Source organism: Muscardinus avellanarius (assembly GCF_963383645.1).
Source record: "Muscardinus avellanarius genome assembly, chromosome: 14".
In the NCBI taxonomy this organism is placed as follows: Eukaryota; Metazoa; Chordata; class Mammalia; order Rodentia; family Gliridae; genus Muscardinus; species Muscardinus avellanarius.
The window spans coordinates 8,683,910-8,703,225 of record NC_137800.1 but is presented as its reverse complement, the minus strand read 5'-3'; the positions used below and the strand labels follow the sequence as shown (position 1 = coordinate 8,703,225).

The following is a 19,316-nucleotide window of genomic DNA, read 5'->3' as shown; positions in this document are numbered from 1 at the left end:
CTCTGTCTGCCATCTTGGTATTTGCAGAAAGGGAACATCCTGGGAGACCTTCAATCAAGTCATCTAAAGAAACCTCCCAAGCCGGACGTGGTGGCACACATCCCAGTACTTGGGAGGCTGCAACAGGAGGACTGCAGGTTTGCGGCCAGCCTCAGCTACTTAGAGAGATCCTCTGCAAATTGGTGAGACCTTGTTTTGAATAAATAATAAAAAAAAATAGGGCTGGGGTGTAGCTCAGGGGTAGAATGCCTCTGGGTTCAATCCCAAGTACCACAAAAAATAAATAAACAAATAAAGAAACCTCCCTAAGATCAGGCAGAGGCTCCTTAAGGAACCCCGCCTTGCCCACCACATCCTCTCCCCAGAGCAGAGGCAGCTGCTGACTGTACCCATCCATGGGCTGCCATCTCCACCAAGCCTCTCCCAGAGTCTAGCACAATCTTCCAGACAAGAGCCTTGGAAGGTAACGGTGGCCACCCACTCAGATCCAAGAGGTCACACTCTGTTTCCTCAGATGGGTTCCAACCCACTCAAAAATTTCCTTCCATTCAGACAATGTTGTGACCCCAAACTTCAGGTTCAAAGGTGATCACGATGACCAAAAAATCCTCCCCAGGTTTCTGCCTGGAACAACCGAGGAAGCGTGGCAACGTTGTCATGGGGTTGGGAAACCTTCCTGAAGCTTCCAAGATCTCATCAGAAATCCCACTGGACTTCTAGGCCAGGGGGAAGCCTTTCTGTGTCATGCTGGACGGCACAGCTGGTTAGAAACTCTCCTCTGTTTTGAATGGAAATTGTCTCTTCACAACATCCACCCAATGGTCCTAGGTCTGCCCTCGGGTCACACGGAACATGTCCACCCATTTCCACGTGGCGGCTCTTCAAACACCAGAAGAGAACCCTCCCCCTCCTGCAAGTCTCCTCTGGTCCATGATACCCTCATAGACTCTCCAGTCTCCAGAGACCTGTCCCAACACACTCAGATCTAGGGGTCTGTCACCTAAAAGTTCCTGCTCCACAGAGCAGTGGTAACACCATAGTCTGACTTTCCTGCTGGGTTGAAACGCTTTCCAAACATTCCAGAAATTTGTTATGGTCCTGGCAGCCAAACCCACAAAACCCGGATCCCAAGGTCTCACTGACCAGCCCAAGAACATGTTCAAATCGTCCTCCGGCTGGCTTGGCCCACGATAGATCTTGTTGGACACCGTTCTTCGTCCCGGGGATGAATCATGAGTTTCTCTTGTTGCCCTTGGCTCCCCGGCCCCAGGTCACTGGGTGGTGAGGCAGACATCACCCCTGATGCCCTGAACATGGAAACTTGAAGCGCAGGCAGCAACGAGCACCCCATTTCAATGCCCACGTGGCTAGCCCCACTCCATGGGGAGCAAGTCAAGACCACAGAGGTCCTCGGCATCTGCCTCAGGATTTCCAGCAAAGGGTGACCTATGAGCTGAACCTCCAGATTCCTTCCCCAGAGTTCACTTGAGAACCCCACCCTCGGTGCTTCAAGTCAGCTCCGCCTGGCCAGCAGCCTTGTTCCAACCGACCCCACCCTCCTCCTTGCCGTGGCCTCACTTCCTGAGTACATCCCTCCCCGGCCCCTTGCCACCATTTACACCCCATCACATGTTCCCCCAGAGACAGAGCTCCACCTGCATGGCTCTGCCTCAGACTCCAGATGAAAGCTTCTTTAAAGAGAGAAGCCCCGGGGCCTTAGCTGGGTCCACAGGTCTGGAACTAGGTAGGTTCTCATGAGGGCCATATTGTGTTGACCGCTTGGTTCTACTTCACCAAGATTTTCCAACAAGCAAGATGGGAAGTGAGCAGCTCCTCTCTGGGAGGCAGCCTGGGGGAGGTCACCCAGCCCCCCGTGCTGTCTCCATCCTGGTGGAATGACCCGGAAGTAATGTGCTGGGCTGCTCCGAGCGCAGGTCAGAAGCCCCTCCCTCCTTTATCTCTTTCCAAGTGCATGAGCTTTGCTTCTCCCTGGCTGGAGAATGGCTCTGAACCCCAGTCCAACCCCTGACCATCTTGCAGACAGAAAATGGAGAAGAGAGCTTGGCTGAATCAAAGCAAACTCATCCCACCCCCAGTAATTGCAAAGGACAGCAGGTGTACCCTGCTTAGCCTCAGGATTATTTTCATGACACTGCAGGATGCGTATCTAAGATGGTGCCCAGCATGTTCAGTGCAAACCTCAGTCCAGAGTCCAGGAAAGCTCAGTGTAATGCAGTGTCCCACGCTGCTGCTGCGGGAAGTCAGAAGCCATGCCAAGCAGCTGGATCCCTCCAGTGGCTGGGCTCAGAGACCCCACAAGCTCATGGAGCCCCTGCCCATTCATCTGACATGAAACAACGCTACTGAAAAGAACCTGCCCAACTAGAGGGACCAGCCAGTTCCTTCTTCTGTGGTTCCCATGGTGACAGGGGCAGTGTTCAGGGTCATGACAGTAGGATGGAGTGCAGAGGCCTGGGGTCTCCCTTTCTCATTGAAAAGGGATGCTCTTACCTGCTAAGATGAAGATGCCCACGAGAATCAGGAAGACCAGCAGGTAGAGACCCAGGACAGCATGCTTCAGGGCTGACAGAGAGCCCAGCTGGGTACAGCAGCCACCGGCCCGCCGTTTGTGGCACGGACCTGGAGAATAAGGGTCAGAGGAGAGAGGGAAAAGACACTTAAAAATCCCACGAGCTCTTTTGCGCTTTGGGGCTCGCCTCTCACTGATGCACAGAGACGTTTGTGTAGCAGCTCTCCCAACCTGCAACACCGCCATTTTAGTGGGGAGCTTTCCAGAACCAGTTTCTAGAGTTCCTCCTACTCTCCGTGCTCACAGATGGGAAGCCCACTGCGCACACAAACCCACCTCCCTCGAGTCAGCGCAAGCAGCGGGAGAGTGCAAACCCAGCTGACTCTGTGCCCTTCGCACTGTCACTGGCTCGTTTGACCCAGGCCACCGGAGCGCTTTACTACAGGCCTCGCACGCTCAGACTCCCAGAGTGTCCGGAAATGGATGGGAATGAGCAAGGCGGGCCAGGTGGGACCCCGGGCCAGCACGTCTGCTCTGGAAAAGGTCACCATGCAGGAACAGGGGCTCTGGTAGTCAGATCCAGGATTTCCAAGACACGCCAGAAGTGACTAGGAGACAGCTCCCTATTTGTAAGTGTTGGCAGCTAATTAAAAACTAATGGCACCGCAGAGTATAAATAAAACACATTTGCGAGTCAGATCTGAACGCCAGCTTGCAACCTTGGTTCAGATTTGCTGGCTGGAAAACATGGTACCCTCCCCCTTCCCCCCGACCCCCGCCTCCTCCAACAGTGAAGTCGCACTGCTGCAGTGGACCTTGTGGCTGTTGGTCCAAGCCCTTTGGCTTATAGATAGAGAAGGTGAAATGCTTGTTACTGGGTCACCCTGCATCAGGACCTGGCTGATCTTCCCGCTGAATTCGCCTTTCAAGGTGACCTTCTCAGGAGGCTGCAGGCCAGGAAATGGGCTGGCATTCACCTGCTCTGTCCACAGCAACCCTGTGCTCAACTGGGCTTCTAAGATCCCCGTAGGATGCTTTCCCAATGTATGCACGCCCCTGCTGTGCTTACACCTCCCTCCCCTGTGGAGTCTTCTCCAAGGGGACGTCCCCCACTCTGAGAGTGTCACTAACTGAGGTGCACTGCATGTGAAAAGTATTCATCTGAGAGTTCGAAATCACTGATGTTTAGAAAATGTCCTAAGACTGGGTGTGGCGGCGCACGCTTGTCATCCAGCATTCAGGAGGCAGAGACAGGAGAGTCGCGGTTCGCGGACAGCCTCAGCTACTCCGCGAGGCCCTTTGCATCGCAGTGAGACCCTGCTTCAGAAGTGAAAAGACTAAAAAACAGGGCTGAGAGTGTAGCTCAGAGGTAGAATGCCCATGCGTTCAATCCTTAGCACCACAAAAAGAAAGAGAGATACGTTCTAGCATGAAGAGGTGGGATCATTAAGAGGTGGTGGGCCTCGTAGGGGGTCTCGAGGTGAAAATCCTGAATGGGATTGTGGGACCCTGTCTCTTCACTATCCTTTGCTCCCTGCCCATGAGGCAGGTAGCTCTGCTCTGCCCCACACTCTCTGCCATGATGTTTCCTGCCCCCACCCCAAAGCCATGGGGTCAGTCCATCATGGTTCGGAACCTTCAAGACTGGGGGCAGGCCACAGTAACCTTTTCTCTTTATAAGTGGATTAACTCAGATATTTGTCATAAAGGTGTGATTTGAGGACGTTTCCCCCACCTATTTACATCATTTTGTTGCAAATATTGCTGTTGAAACAGTTCAGCAGAACGATTGCATCATAAGCCCACAAACCTTTGGGTGTAATGAGAAGCAAACCATCTGCAAACAAATTCAATGGCCATTTTCAGTAAGCCTTAAACGCTGACAAGTTTCAGAGCATCAACAATTAAGGCTTAAACAGAGCACGTCTCTCCAACGCATTCTACGTCTCCTTTTTTCGTACTTTTCTCCCCCTTTCCCTACACTAGGATCCAGGGCTGCCTTTCTCCTAAATATGCAGGCTTTTGTTTCTTTGCTTATTTGTTGGTGACAGCCCCTGGCGGTCTGGTTGCAACTTAGCAGAGAAAAGTCTGTCTCCCTCAAGAGCCAGAATGATGGGCACCGCACGGTCTAATATCATACAAGTCTTAGTTCTCCTTGTCCCAGTGGTAGTTCCAGGCTCCTGCCATGGGTCCTGCTTCTCTGCCTCATGGTAGAGTAGGAGGAAAATCATACAGCCGGCAATATTACTGACTTGAGTTTGACCTTTGTCGCCGGCCTGTGTGTCGCTGGCTCACTGTGGGAGGGTACGGAACTGCAAAGCTATTGCTCTATTTTTTCCCCTATAAAAAAAGAGTTGTTTCCTTGCCCTCCAGCTGGAGTTTTTAATTGATAGTAAGCACCCACCTGTGACAGATTCTTTTGTCAACCAAGGCATAGAACATAGATCTTCCTCTGAGGGAGCTTAGTTCTTTCAGCAAGACTTGATTATTTTGCACGTTAAGCAGAATTTTTATTTATTTATTTATTTATTTATTTTTGTGGTTCTAAGATTGAGCCCAGGGGCATTCTACCTCCCACCTATATCCCCAGCCCTATTTTTTATTTTTTTTGTGGTACTGGGGATGGCACCCAGGGGCTTTTCTACCTCCAGGCTATACTCCCAGACCTATTTTATATTTTATTTGGAAACAGGGTCTCACTAAGTTGCTGAGAGCTTCACTAACTAGGTAGCTGAGGCTGGCTTCGAACCTGTGCTATCCTCCTGTCTCAGCCTCCCAAGCGTGGGGATTACAAGTGTGTGCCACCACGCCCGGTTTGAATTTATTATTTTAATACTTAGGTATTCATTTTCACGTGTAACAGGAAGATACTCATTTTCCACTTGTGCTGATGATATAAGTTTTCCTTCTAAAATGAGTTTAACTTAAAAAATAATAACAGTGGTGTGATGTCAAGAAAATAGTAGCCCAGGAGGTCCACTGTGCTTAGACAGTCCAGGCTGTGTGCTAATTTGAATGCCGAGATTGAAAGCCACGGGTCAGGCACAGTGGTGGTGCACACCTGTGAGCCCAGTACTTGGGAGGCTGAGACAAGAGGAGCCCAGGTTCGAGGACAGCCTTGGCAAATAAATGAGACTCCCACCAACCTAGCGAAACCCTGTTTCAAAATAAAAATTAAAAAAAAATTAAGGGCTGGGATGTGGCTCAGAGCTAGAATGCCCCTGGGTTCAATCCCCAGTACCCCTCCCCCAGAAAAAAATGATGGGATGATTCCATCCATCTGCCTCCACAGTCATCAGGAAGCCACTGGCTCCACGCAGATACAAACAGCTTCTCCCACCTGGCGATCGGGACTCTGTCTTTAAGTGATTTAGCATTTATTTTCTGGTTTCTGTTTGCTCACTGAGAGCCAATGGCCTCGTCTCTCCTGGACCTCTCTTTTTTTTTTTAGGGTGGGCACCGTGGGTGGAACCCAGGGCCTCACCCATGCCAGGCAGGCGCTCGACCACTGAGCTGCACCCCAGGGCTTCTTCAGAGGGCTTCCCTTGGGTTCCCTTCCCTCGGCCTCCCGAGTGCCCCGGAGACAGAAGCTGCCACAAGATGGGAAGACCTTTCCTGGTACCCTCCTAGAGTACGGAAGGGTTTTCGCTGGGATGGTGGTGGTTTTTCACGATTTTCTCCATCGTTCTCCAGCGTGCCCAAGTTTGCAAACAACAACAACGTTTAATAGCTAACAGCTTCGGCAGGGACTTCCTTTGGGACAGTTCTCACATGGAGAAAGGAAAGGAACTTTTCCTCTTAAAGCCACAGTTTCCACATTTATAATAGTTCTACATAGCCAGGTGTGGTGGTGTATGCCTGGAGCCAACCCCAGCACTTGGGAGGCTGAGACAGGAGGTTCGCAGGTCTGGGGCCAGCCTCAGCAATATAGTGAGACACGCGACAACTTAGCAAGATCCTGTTTCAAAGTAAAAATTGAAAAGGGCTGGGGGATGCAGCTCAGAGGTGGAATGCCCCTAGGCTCACCCCCCCCCCAACACACACTAAAAAAAAAAAGTTATACCTACGGCCAAAGAGAAGGAGGCTGGACTTGAACGCTCTAGGAAGGCCTGTGCTTCTGCCTGCGGGGCCGTGGCCTCCTCCCCAGGGCCCGGCTGCTCTCAGCTTCCTCTCCACGGGAGCTCCCCGAGGGGAGGGCAGCGGCCTATCTTCCTCTCCTCAACAAATATTTGCTGAGTGCCTGATTGTTTCATTTTGGAATGGTTTTAATCTTTCACTAAATTTAAATAATTTGAATAGTTTACCCAGCCAACATGTTGCTGCCATGTGAAAGGAAAAAAAAAAATAAACAAACAAAAAGGCCCAGCATTCGGAGCAGAACAGTGACTCCTGTCTTCTGCCCTTTCCCCTGACTCATCTGCTCTAAGCATCTCGCCAGCCCATTTCTGTTCCTTGTCTCCCCATTTGTGCACACTCCAAAGCCAGCCTCAGCTACGTAGTGAGGCTCTTAGCAAACCGGATGTGGTGGCGCACGCTTGTCATCCCAGCACTTGGGAGGCTGAGACAGGAGGATCGCACAGGTTCGAAGCCAGCCTCAGCTACTTAGTGAGGCTCTCAGCAACTTAGTGAGGCCCTGTTTCCAAATAAAGTATAAAATAGGTCTGGGAGTATAACCCGGAAGTAGAAAGCCCCCCGGGTTCCACCCCCCAGTACCACCAAAATAATAATAATAATAATAAATTTGCACCTATGCATAGCTCAAAGCCATCGTCTTAAGCACCACTGTATTCATATGGTCACATTCTGGGAAACACTGACTTCAGAAAAAGTAATTAAATCACAGCTCAATGACAAGCCGCAAGAACAGCGTTGATGCGCACCGGGGAGATTCCAATTATACAGAAGCAAAGCTGAACATTTTAGATGTTCGCGATGGAGAATGTTCTGGGGGTAATACACAAAGGGTCGCTAAGTACCACCAGCAGCACCACGTCAGAGCCTGGCATGCGTCTCTAGCACCGTCGGCATCGTGTGACCGTCTGCTCTCCTCTCGCCCCGCCGGCCCACTGGTCCATCTACACAGGATGTAGCTCTCTGTCATCCAGCCTGGCGCCCAACAAACCCCAGAGCCTTACGAGGTCCTCTGCAAAAACAAACTAATGTGCACGACATTTACTTCTGCTGCAAAGGCCGTCTCTCACGACTGCCGCATGCAACTCATGGACAAACTCTAGTTGACCACATAAACATCATTCGGTGCAAACTTTTTGTTCCGAAGAGAGAAACAAAAGCTCAGCTATCCGCAGTTGCATCTCTGGGACTTCCGACTGCCACGTGGTTCCCAGGCAGGTGAGTTGTGTGAGCGATTCCCCGGACTGAACCTGCACCTCAGTCCCGGCACCGTCGGATCATACGTGGAGTTCCACAGACATTCTGAGGCCCGAGCCCTGGCCCTGGATGCACTCGTTCTGACTCAGTGAAGAAAGCTCAGAGCCAGGGCACAGAGACCCACGGCTCTCGAGCAAAGCATTTGTCATATCAGAAGAGAATGTGAAGACACATTCTTGGAAAGTGAGTGAAAAGTCCTACATTGAAAGAGCTCGATTTATTGGGGGGAAAAATAAACCCTTTGATTTCTTTTCTTTAATAGGACACATTCAAAATGAAGTTTTATTAAACTATTTTATTATTCCCAGTGGATAGATTCGTGAAGGGTTTCCTTGTAATAACGGGAATAAGAATACGCCCAAAGAGCTTTTGCTAAAATACTGTATGCGAAGGGGTGGGGTGCTTATTAGTAGAGATGAAAGAAAATGAACAGAAAAATTATTAAAAAAAAAAACCCTCAGCCCCAGAGAGTTGAGCTGAGGATGAGGAGGGAGTTCACACTGTGGTGGGGCCTGAGAGCCAGGGGGCCCTGGCCTCTCTGTACTGGGCAGGTCGGCATTCCTAACACCTCCTGGGGGCAGGCATGGGTTTGGGGCTCTACATTCAAAGCCTTCCTCTGTCACACAGGGACTGGGAGACCAAGAGACAACATTCTCCATCCCCTTTATCAATAACACCTTTGCTTGCAAACATAACTCTTCTTAAAAAATAATGTTTTGACCTCTAAATCCTAAATGTAGAGCATTTTAGGAACCGTCGGTTAGAATTTATTTTCCTCCCACTAACAAGAATACTCGCCGATTAGACCTGATAAAAGTGGGTATTTATTTATTCCCAAAGGAACTGGATCTAAACAACATAAAAATAAAAACCGGGATGATGATTCAGTCATCACCCACTTAGGTTTTAACACCAAGCACTCAGTCATTTTCTTCTTATTGTCTTTGGTCCTGCAGTTCATAAAGGGCAGGTAGAGATAGGCTTGGTTGCTGGGCAGGACCCGGGCTCAGCCCTTCCAAGGAACCAAGAACCCGCCCAAGGCTGACTTCATTAGGATAAGCCTTGTCATTCGTCATTCTCGGGTGGGTTACTCATCACTCTAATTGCTTTCATTGTACAATCTGCATCAGAAGAGGTGGCCCCGGATGACCTCGGTCTTGAAAGCTGTCTCCACTATCTGGCTTTCATGGGGACCTCTGTTCACCTTCCCTCAGCAGAGAGAAGAAAGTCATGAGGCAGGGCCACCCATCAGCTAGGAGAAAGGCCACCCATCAGCTAGGAGAGCAGACCCCATAACAAGTCTCCCCTGGACCTGGGTAGGTCTCAAACAACTGCAATGTGCTGATATATATTAATCGTGCGTGTGCGTGTGTGTGTGTGTGTGTGTGTGTGTGTGTGTGTGTGTGTGTGTATTACTAGGATTGAATCCAGGAGCATTCCACCTCGGAGCTACACCCCCAGCCATATTTTAAAAATTTTGCAACAGGGTCTCACTAAGTTGCAGAGAGCCTCACTTAGTTGCTGGGGCTAGCCTTGAATCTGTGCTCCTTCTCTCTGAGCCTCCCAATTCCTGGGATTACAGGCCTGTGCCACCATGCCCGGCTTCTAATTAATCTTTATTCTACATCCTAGCAGAAAAACTCCCCAAACCCTTAGGGCCCCAGGAAAACCCGGGAGTGTCTGCTAAGGAGATGGCTGGTGGCTGAGGGCACCAGAAAGATCAAGGCATGATTCCAACGTTGGGGCTCTCGGCCGTACCCCTCAAGCTGGGGAGGGGAGAGGGGCGCCTGTTGAGTTGATGACCCGTGGCCATGATATACGCCATCATACCTACGCAACGAGGCTTCTGCAAGACTCCAAAAGGATTGGGCTCAGGGGGCTTCCAGGGGCTGAGCCCATCGGGGTTTCTTGAGAGCCCCAAAGGGCACGGGAGCCCCCTTCTTCTCCTATGCCTTATGCATCTCTTCTGTCTGGCTGTTCATTGGTGAACAACTGACATCTTCACTTTCCAAATGACATCTTCACTTTCGGGCTTGGCCAATCAATATGTAGGAGCGCAGGTGTAAACCAAGGTGTTTCTAGCAAATTGGGAGGTGTTTCGACTGTCAGGGGGCCAGCTTGTCTTCAGTGTCCTCTTGCCCTTGTTAATGTTCTTCAACCCTTCCCTCTTAGCTGATTGCGACCATTTTCCACCCCCCCATTCCCCCACTGCAATGACAAGGCCCCACACACACTGTGATCACTGGGCTGGTCTCTTTTTTGTGGATACTGGGGATGGAACCCAGGGGCATTCTACCTCCGAGCTACACCCCAGCTCTATTTTTTATTCTTTATTTGGAAACAGGGTCTCACTGAGTTGCAAAGAGCCTCACTGGGTAGCTGAGGCTGTCCGAGAACTGCCATCCTCCCGGATCAGCCTCCTGAATGCTGGGATTATAAGCGTGCCACGCCCAGCTAACACAAGCGGTCTTGATTGAACTGAACCTCAATTCAGAGAGCAGAAAAAGGGGGCAAGCCTGCCAAAGAGGTGTAGGGGCAGGTAGGCCTCAGCAAGGTAGAACAGGAGAAATAAATAAATAGGTAGAAAGGAGACAAACAGGGAAGAAAAAGGAGACCGTAGCTTGAAAACTTAAAAAAATAAAGTTCCATGGTGGCCCTCACCTTCACCCTAAAGGTCTGCTTTCTGGAATTCTTAAAAGGTCCAGTAAATCTTATAAGCCCTAGAAGTCCAGTTAATTGGTACCTATTTATTTTTTAGCCTACAGAATGTATTTTAGGTTGATAAACAAAGTCTAGGAAAAGATATGGTGAAAAGCCCCGTGATGTTGGCACAGCCCAAGTGCCATCCATCAACCAGATGACGTCAGCCTGAAGAACCCAAGCTCCACCCCGAGCTCCATCCCCCAGAGGACCCGCTTCTCCCATCTGGGGTGCCCTGAGTGTGTGTTTCTTACTCTCCTATGTAAACTTCTGTCTGTGTCTCTGACCGGTGCGTGCTGAAATTCTTTTCTCTTGTGTAAGCCAAGGACCCCGCCAGTCCTGAGTTGAGGAGTCCACCCTCCTCCCATGACGTCAGGACACTGAAGTCGCTCGAGCGAGCGCCAGGCAGCAAGGTGGCCAGGCTTCAGGACTGAGGCCAGGAGGCAGGGGTGGGGCGAGGGGGAAGGGCGAGGGGGAGGCCCCCTGACTTGCACACAGTTGGCGTCCCAGGCTCTCCTCTGAGGCCACTTAGGACCCTACCGTGTGCTCACATCCCAATTCACTTTGCTTTCTGTTTCCCACCAGCAGCACCTCCTAGGATAATTCATTCCATCTGCCCCCCCACCCCCCGTGTCTGCTTGGCCACTGATTCCCATGGCCCGCCCTAGCCCATCAGGGCCCAGAGGGCTCCACTGCAGAACCCTTTGGCCTCAAGACTGCGCTCTGGCTGCCACGGAGGATCCTCCCAGCCTCCGCCCTCTGCTGGCCCTCCAGCTGCAACGGGCTCCCAGGCCTGACGCATCCTGGGAGACAGTGGCCAGCCGTGATGGGGGTGGGCCTGAAGGACCGGCCATGGGTGGGATCCAGGCTCAGCCTCCGACGAGCTGGGTGACCCTGGGTGATCCCCCTTACCTTAGGCTCCCTCTCATCAACAGAGTAACAAGATCTACTGATGCTTAGTGAACACAGGCCCCGGACACAGCTCCTGTCTACGCTGTGCTGGGTCAAGGGAGCCATTGTTTGATGATCTACAGATTCAATGCAATCCCCATTAAAATACCAATACTATTCTTCACAGAGCTAGAAAAAAACTGTCCTAAAATTCATATGGAAAAACAAAGGCCCAGAATATCCAAAGCAATTCTCAACAGTAAGAACCAACTGGAGGCATCATAATACCTGATTTCAAATTATAATACAGAGCTATAATAATAACAACAGCATAGTACTGCCACAAAGACAGACATGTAGACAATATTATGATCATTTCTTCCCTTTTTTTGTGGTACTCAGGATTGAACCCAGGGGCATTCAACCTCTGAACTACACCCCCAGCCCTATTTTATTGTATTTATTTATTTATTTTCCTGGTGGTACTAGGGGTGGAACCCAGGGGCTTTTCTACCTCCGGGCTATATTCCTAGACCCATTTTATATTTTATTTGGAAACAGGGTCTCACTAAGTAGCTGAGAGCCTCACTAAGTAGCTGAGGCTGGCTTCGAACCTGCATGATCCTCCTGTCTCAGCCTCCCAAGAGCGGGGATTACAAGCGTGCGCCACCATGCCCGACCTTATTATATTTATTTTGAAACAGGGTCTCACTAAGTTGTGGAGGGTCTCACTAAGTAGCTGAGGGTGGCTACGAACCTGCGACGATCCTCCTGTCTCAGCCTCCCAAGTACTGGGGGTTACAAGTGTTAGCCACCACGCCCCGCTACATTGTGATCGTTCCTAATGGATCCCTGCACCCTTCTCTCAGACTTCTCCAGCCTCCCCTGGCCTCTCCCAGCCACCACATGAGACAAAATGAACTCCTCTTCCAGTGCTCCAAGACAAGGCCACCTTTCCCTGGGCCCACAGGCCACTGTGGCAGGGCGGGATGGGGTGCCTTAGAACTTGGGGTGCTCCTGGCAAGACCCTCCCTGCAGAACTCCTGCCTCACCTTCAGCTTTTGCCCCAAGACCCGCTGGCAGCATCATCACCCACATGGAGCCCAGTCCTGACTCACCCCCATGTCAGCTGGGCTGCTGTAAGGGCAGACAGCAGAGTGAGCGGGCCACTTACCACTTAGAAACATTTTTCGCAGTTCTAGCAGCTGGGAGTCCAGGAGCCGGCCAGGTTCTGGCGAGAACCCTCTTCCTGGTTGCAGAGCGCTGCCTTCCCATGGACGGAAGAGAGCCAGGGGTTCTTTGGGCTCCCTTTATTAAGGGAGCTAATCCCATTCATGAGGGCCCCCTTCTGTGATCCAGCCACCTCCGCCAGTCCCTGCTCCCCATCACACTGGGGTCAGGACAGTGTGTGAATGATCCAGGGCCTCTCCTGGCACCCACCTACGCCCGGCTCCATGCTCCCCTGGGGTCTCCTCCACGCATGCCCACTGCAGAGCACACCAAGCTGTGCGTTCTCCTGACCGGCCTCTCGGTCCCGCTCCCCAGAGCAATGCCACCGGGATCATCTGAATATAGAATGTCCCCTGGAAGACATACTGACTGCAAAAATGTCTAGAGGTGAAGTGGCTGACCCCTGAGCGCCGGACGGCAGTGCCAGAAACTGGGCGGAGAAGCCCACGTGGAGAAGACACCTGAGGCCGCCCTGCTGGGCAGGAGCAGCTGCACTTGAGTTCTCTGTTCCCCTCCCTACGCCTCCTGCCAGGCCCCCCCAGTGGCCGCACCCACGGAGACAGAGAGGAGGCTGCAGAATGGTGGGCGGAGGACGGGGACCGCGACTCGGCGCCCAAGGCCTCCCTGGCCGCGCATGCGTGGCCTTTGACTCCAGCCCTGGCCTGACCAACCGCAACACCCGGGCTCTGCCGAAGCTGCTCCCATCTCTTGAAGGGCGAGAGAGGCCGAGGCCGGGAGGCCACCTGGCCACCCGCTGCCCCGTGCCAAGTTCTCTCTTTGGTCCTGGGGATTGAACACAGGGGCCTCTACCTCCCAGCTGCATCCCCAGAGTATTTATTTATTTATTTATTTATTTATTTATTTATTTTTTAAACAAAGTCTCCCTAGATTGCTGAGAGCCTCACATTGCTAAGGCTGTTCTCAAACCTGCAACTTTCCCGTCTCAGTCTCCCAAGTACTAGGGTTACAAGCATGCACCACTAAGCCCAGCTTTATTTTATTTATTATTTCGAAACAGGGTCTCACTAGGTTGCTGAGGGCGTCGCTAAACTGCCAGGGCTGGCCTTAAAATTGCAATCCTTCTATCTCAGCCTCCCAAGTACTGGGATTATAGGTGTGCACCACCACGCCAGCTCCCAGGACCAAATTCTCTGAGGTCAGTTCTTGGCTCTCAGCTCTTGTTTAGGAGGACAAGTTCCCGGGTGTGCTGCAGCACCGAAGGAGTTAATATCCCTACTCTTCCCAGGCCCCAGGGCCCCAATTCTCGTCCAACCTGTAGAGGGTGGTGAGCCCAGCCAGATCCTCCCGGGAAATCCTCTCTCACCCTGAGCAGCCGCCCAGGCAGCCCTCAGCTACGCCAAAGGAAGCAGGACAATTGATGGGTGAGAGGTAGATGTGGGAGTCTCCCTCGGAGAACAGTTTAATTTTATGGGGAAGGAACACAGGAACGGGGAGCCCCTGGACCCAGCAAGCAGCCTCGCTCAGGCATCCAGCTGCCAGGAGCATGTGTAAGTCATTACCTCCCCAAGCAAGCTTCTCTTTGGCGGCCACAGATGACACCAGAACTGTGGCGGAGGGGGCCGAGGCCCAGGGCCAGCAGGACTGCAATATTTTTCTGACACTCACACCTCTCTCTGGCCCTTGGAAAGGGCTGAGGAGGAGCCAGGCCCAGCCCGGCACCGCCCATTCCCAGGCCTCCTCTGCCCAGGAATACAGTTATAGGGAAAAACAGGGGCAAAGGGAAGAGGTGAGATGGGGAGGGGAGGAAGGAAGAGAGGAGGAGGTTCCTGCTGGCCTCCTTGAGGTCTCCTGTGGCTCAACAACCTTCAAGGTCTCCTCTGGGATTGGCCCTTCCAGGCAGTCCAGCAGCCTCTGCTGTGGCCTGGGAGATGCCAGGTAAGAGGGCCACCCCTACCCTTTGGGATTTTCCCATCAGCCTCCAGGAGGATGCTGAGGGATGAGGTGCATGGAAGGAAGCAGGGTGGCCTGTCCAAGGGACGTGGAGGAAGGAGCCCCCCCAAGCATCACGGGGGGGCACCTTGAAGGATGTGGGTGACGTGAAGGCCCAGGTTAGGCAAGGCGACATTCTGGAGGTATGAGATAGGTCACAGCCCCTCCTCCTTTCTTTTCTGGTAAGTGAAGAATGAGAATGAATAAAGATGAAGGCTGAGGGATGGAGGAAGAGGGAGGAGGGCAGGAGAGAAGGGAGGAGGAGAGGGAAGATCCGCAGTAGTGTGAGGGAGCAGGAGGGGGCAGCAGGACCCACTCAGCAGGGAAGGGTTCCTTCCTTAGCACTGAGGAAGCTCCCTGGGCACTGAGCCAGACCCTGGGTCTCTGGGACCCCTCTGTCACTTTTGGTCCCTGCCGCTGGTTGCTGTAGGGATTTTCTGGAGTTCTGTCCCAGCTCCTAACCTGGGAACTTGTCCGAGCTCCAACCTTCCCAGGAAGCACCACCTCCCTCCCCTGGCCCATCCTCTGGTGGCCCCGGTGACCGGGTGCAGGCGCTCAGCCTTGCTGGCAGGCATGTCATCCATGAACTCCTGCCCAGGACTCCACTGGGCCGGTGGTGGGAGCCAGCTGCAGGTCCCAGCCACACCCCGAGCTTAGCTATACCAGGCAAAGGCACACTTTAATTCCCACCTGGCTACTGGCCTATCCTTCTGGTTCTGAATCCAGATCATCAACCCACAACCCTCAAATTCCTGTCCTAGAAACCAGGTGTGGTGGCACATGACTGCAATCCCCATACGTGGGAGGCTGAGACAGGAGGATCACAGGTTTGAAGACAGTAATATAGCAACAGGAGGATTGAGGTTCACAGCCTCAGCTACTTAGTGAGGCCCTTTGCAACTCAGTGAGACCCTGTTTCAAAAAAAATAGGGCTGGGGGTGTAGCTCGAGGGTAGAATGCCCCTGGGTTTCATCCCCAGTACCCCCCCCACACACACACACAAACACTTTGTGGTCACCTGCTACCTGTCAGGCCCTGGACACATCAGTAAACAAGACAAAGATGTCCTCTCCAGCCTACACCCCTGCCCACGATGGACAGGACACAAGCATAAACACGATAAGCAAAGAAACAAGCAGAGAACTTGATGGTCCCTGTGACAGTCCAGATGCCAGGCCTGTGGCCCCCAGGCACCCCAGGCTGGCCTAGTAATCCCCTGCAATCACCCCGCTGTGCTCCACCCCAATTCCCTCTGGCTAACCCAGGCCTCTGGGGACAGATGGATGGAGAACGTGGACCAGTGTCACCTTTGCCGACGCCCCGGGCAGGACCAGCCCTGGAGGGCCTTTCCTCTCTCTTCCCAAGTGGCAGGAACCTAATGCAAAAATGCCAGTCTGGCCTAGCAAACAGGCTGGCAGTACTATCCTCGCCTCTCCTCTGATAAATCTTTTTCAGTCTCCAAGGCCTTTTCTGGAAAGCCATCTCCCCGCTGGACCTCACTAGCCACGCCTATTCTAACCTAGTTTACACTTTGGGGGGGGGTTGTTTCCGTACCAGTTCCCCCCCCTTGGAGGGCAAAGAACTGGTCCCGTTTCTTTGGAAACACCCCTAGCACCTGATATATACCCCAACATCGTGCAGGAATGTTTGTGGACAGGAACCCAGAGGAAGAGCTAAATAGTGGGCAGCTTGCAAGAGTTGCTGAGAAATGGCCGCTGAAGCCCATATCTCCTGTCTCCTCCCCGGCATCCTGGAGCCGCCCCCGCTTCCCTCCCCACATGGGCACCTCGTGGGAGGACAGAAGAGACTGCAGCCAGAGGGCTCGGTTGCTTCTGAGTGATCTCAGGACAGAGGCAGCCGGCAGAGCGCTCCACTGAGACAGGCCCCTTGATTAAGCAAGCTCCTGCTCAGTGTCCAGCTCTGAGCGGGTGCACGGACCAGGTGCAGGAAAGTGCTCTGGGCTCCCTCGGAGGAAGCCGCACTGGCTGGAGGCTGGACACCAGAGTTTCAGCAAATACGCAGCCCCCAAGATACAGCACCTTCGGGACCCCTGTCGACTCCGGACACCTCCCTTCTCAAACGCGCCTCTCACCTGGAGCGGCTGGGCTGACTGGTTCAGGTAGCTCGGCCTGGCCCAGCCTTACTGCCTTTGAGGAAGGAGGGGCCGTGCTGAGGGCCCAGGAGGGGGGCTGCCTTGATGGTGCCCTCTGCTCAACTAGCCCGTCTCTAAAATGGGCACTGGCTTTACTGAGCGCTCAGTTTCATGAGATGAGATGGATCATGCAAAAAAGACCTCTCAAGGCGACTTGAAGACCACACATGCAGTGTTAGACTGAGGCCGTCCGTGCCCTGGGGCACTGCCAAGGCCCGGAGAGGGGCAGGGCTCCTTCTCCAAGCCCGGGCGGGTCTTGTCCCCAACACAGAGCCAGGGACACTCACCGTCCTCACATAGGCTCAGCTTGGACAGGCTCCTGCCGTCGAAGGGTTCCTCGAAGATAGAGCCAGTGTCCCGGTCGCTCACAGTGTGCAGATACATGGCTTTGTTATCCATCGTGTCCTACAGAGACAGAGGCGGCAGGTAGAGCGGGTTCCAGGGAGAGAGAGGATGACCACAGGTAGAAACAGAACTGGAACAAGGTGCCCACACACGTGACCTGAGAGCCTTTTCATCAGTGGGTGCCAGGCCTCACCCCCAGGTCCTGGGGACTCCACCTCCTCAGCGCGGGGCTGAGGGGGGCCCTGGGTCTTCCTGACCATGGGATCTGCCTGCGCTGGAGGCAGTGTGTCCACACTGGGGAGCCCTGAGGAGGTCGGCCCCAACACCCAAAGGGTGAGAGCAGGGCGCAGCTCTGCTCTGTTCCACTTTGAAAATGAGGGACACTAGACCCCCAGGGGGAAAGAGGGGGTCCCAAGGCCATCAGCCAACACACTAAGAAGGCCAGAATGACTCCCAAATACCATGGGGGATCACGGCAGGGGTGCATCTCCCAGGGAGCCCAAGGGACAGGCAGCCTCAGCAGGGGCCAAATGCTTAGCGGAGATGGAGCAGCCCTGGGCCAGGAGAGGGCTCTGTCTGGAATGTCTGAGGCCGACCAGCCAGACCTGGGGGTCCAGCCCCCCAGATCCCCAGGTATGTACTCACTGCCCTGGGGCATCCTGGGTCACAGGAAGTAAACCAGTCGTGTAGGACCCCATCCCCATCCCATCTCGGCTCGTGTACGCACTATCAGAGGGGCTGTGCCCAGGGCCTGCCCGCGTGGCTCTGGATAAGACAGTCCTTGAGGAACTCTGGCAGGAAGTGACTGTGGGCACTTTGTAGCAATCTTTTACGTGCAGATTTTCTGAGTTCTTCTGTGATTCATTTGCATTCTTTGTTAATGAGAAAAAAATCCTTTTCTCTGAAAGCCAAATTGCCAAGTATTTGTTTACATAAAATACTTAATCTTTTTCTCACGTGTCTGCTGAGTGATCTTGATTACTCTCTGTTGTCATCAAAGTTCTAGCCTGCTATAAGTTTCTGTCAACCTTCCTTTCTGATGCGCTTGAAATTCTGGGTATTTAAAAAGTCTTTTTTTTTTTTTTTTTGGTACTGAAGGTTGAACTCAGAGGCATTCTACCTCTGAGCTACACCCCCAGCCCTTTTTTATTTTGAAACAGGATCTCACTAAGTTGCTGAGGCTAGCCTTGAAACTTCTATCCTCTTGTCTCAGCCTCCCAAGTACTGGGATTATAGATGTGAGCCATTAAGCTTGGTGAAAAAAATCTATTTTGTGTGTGTGTGTGTGTGTGTGTGTGTGTGTGTGTGTTTTACTGGGAATGGAACCCAGGGGCATTCTACCGCTCAGCTATGCCCCCAGCCCTATTTTATCCTTTTATTTTGAAACAGGATCTCACTAAGTTGTGGCGGGGGAACCCATAACTCTACTCTCTCTGCCTGTAACTCTCCAGTCTCTGCCTCCCAAGTTCTGGGAATACAAGCGTGCACCATCATGTTTGGCTAAATCTTTTTTTGTTTTCAATAAAAACTTCAGCAGATGAAAGCTTCTGGGAGGATGGGACCCAGGCCCAGTATGGAGCAAACTCAATCCAGAGACCAGAGATGCTGAGCAGAGGTATGCCCTGGGAGGAGATGTGGGTGCCCAGGAGGCACAGGTGGGGTGATGCCTGTCAATCACGGGGTCAGTCAGCAAATCTTCAGAGGCAGAGGTAAAGGGCGCAACCTCACTGTTCTTCCAACAGGGATGAGGGGGAGGCTGCCCGGGGCAGGCATGTTCTCCATAGACCTCTGGCTTTGCAGCTGAGGAGAGGCAGGCACTGACCGTGTAGCTGTTCAACTGTCCTTCCAATGGCCCGGCAAGGAAGGGGAATTCTGGCCTACCTCTTCAAGTGATGTGACTGCACACCCCTGCACGTGGGCCACCCAGCCACACGCGTGTGCATACACAATCCCGGTGCGCCTGGCCCTGTGGCCTTGCTTCCAAGCCACAGGAGGGACAGAGAGGTGGTCCAGGGCCCTCACCCAGCTTCCTCTCCGTGCCTCCACTCTCCTCGCCTCTGTCCAGGCCTCCACCACCGAGGGCCTCTAGGTAGGGCCCGGGCTCCCACGGCTGCGCAGCTCGGGGACCCT

At 52.9% G+C, this 19,316-nt stretch overlaps 1 protein-coding gene across 2 annotated transcripts in view; it reads right to left on the bottom strand.

Annotated features, from left to right (window-relative positions):
• SCARA5 (scavenger receptor class A member 5) overlaps positions 1–17,240 on the bottom strand; it is a gene marked incomplete at both ends in the record, with an annotated part of 94,255 nt that extends 77,015 nt beyond the window's left edge. Inside the window, 2 exons of one of the 2 annotated variants that reach the window (XM_080709682.1) lie at positions 2,512–2,640; positions 17,129–17,240. In XM_080709682.1, the coding sequence (XP_080565808.1) occupies positions 2,512–2,640; positions 17,129–17,240 (241 nt within the window). The remainder of the gene's footprint in view (positions 1–2,511; positions 2,641–17,128) is intronic. The other variant, XM_080709683.1, reaches the window with a different exon arrangement.
• Between the last annotated feature and the right edge of the window lie 2,076 nt (positions 17,241–19,316).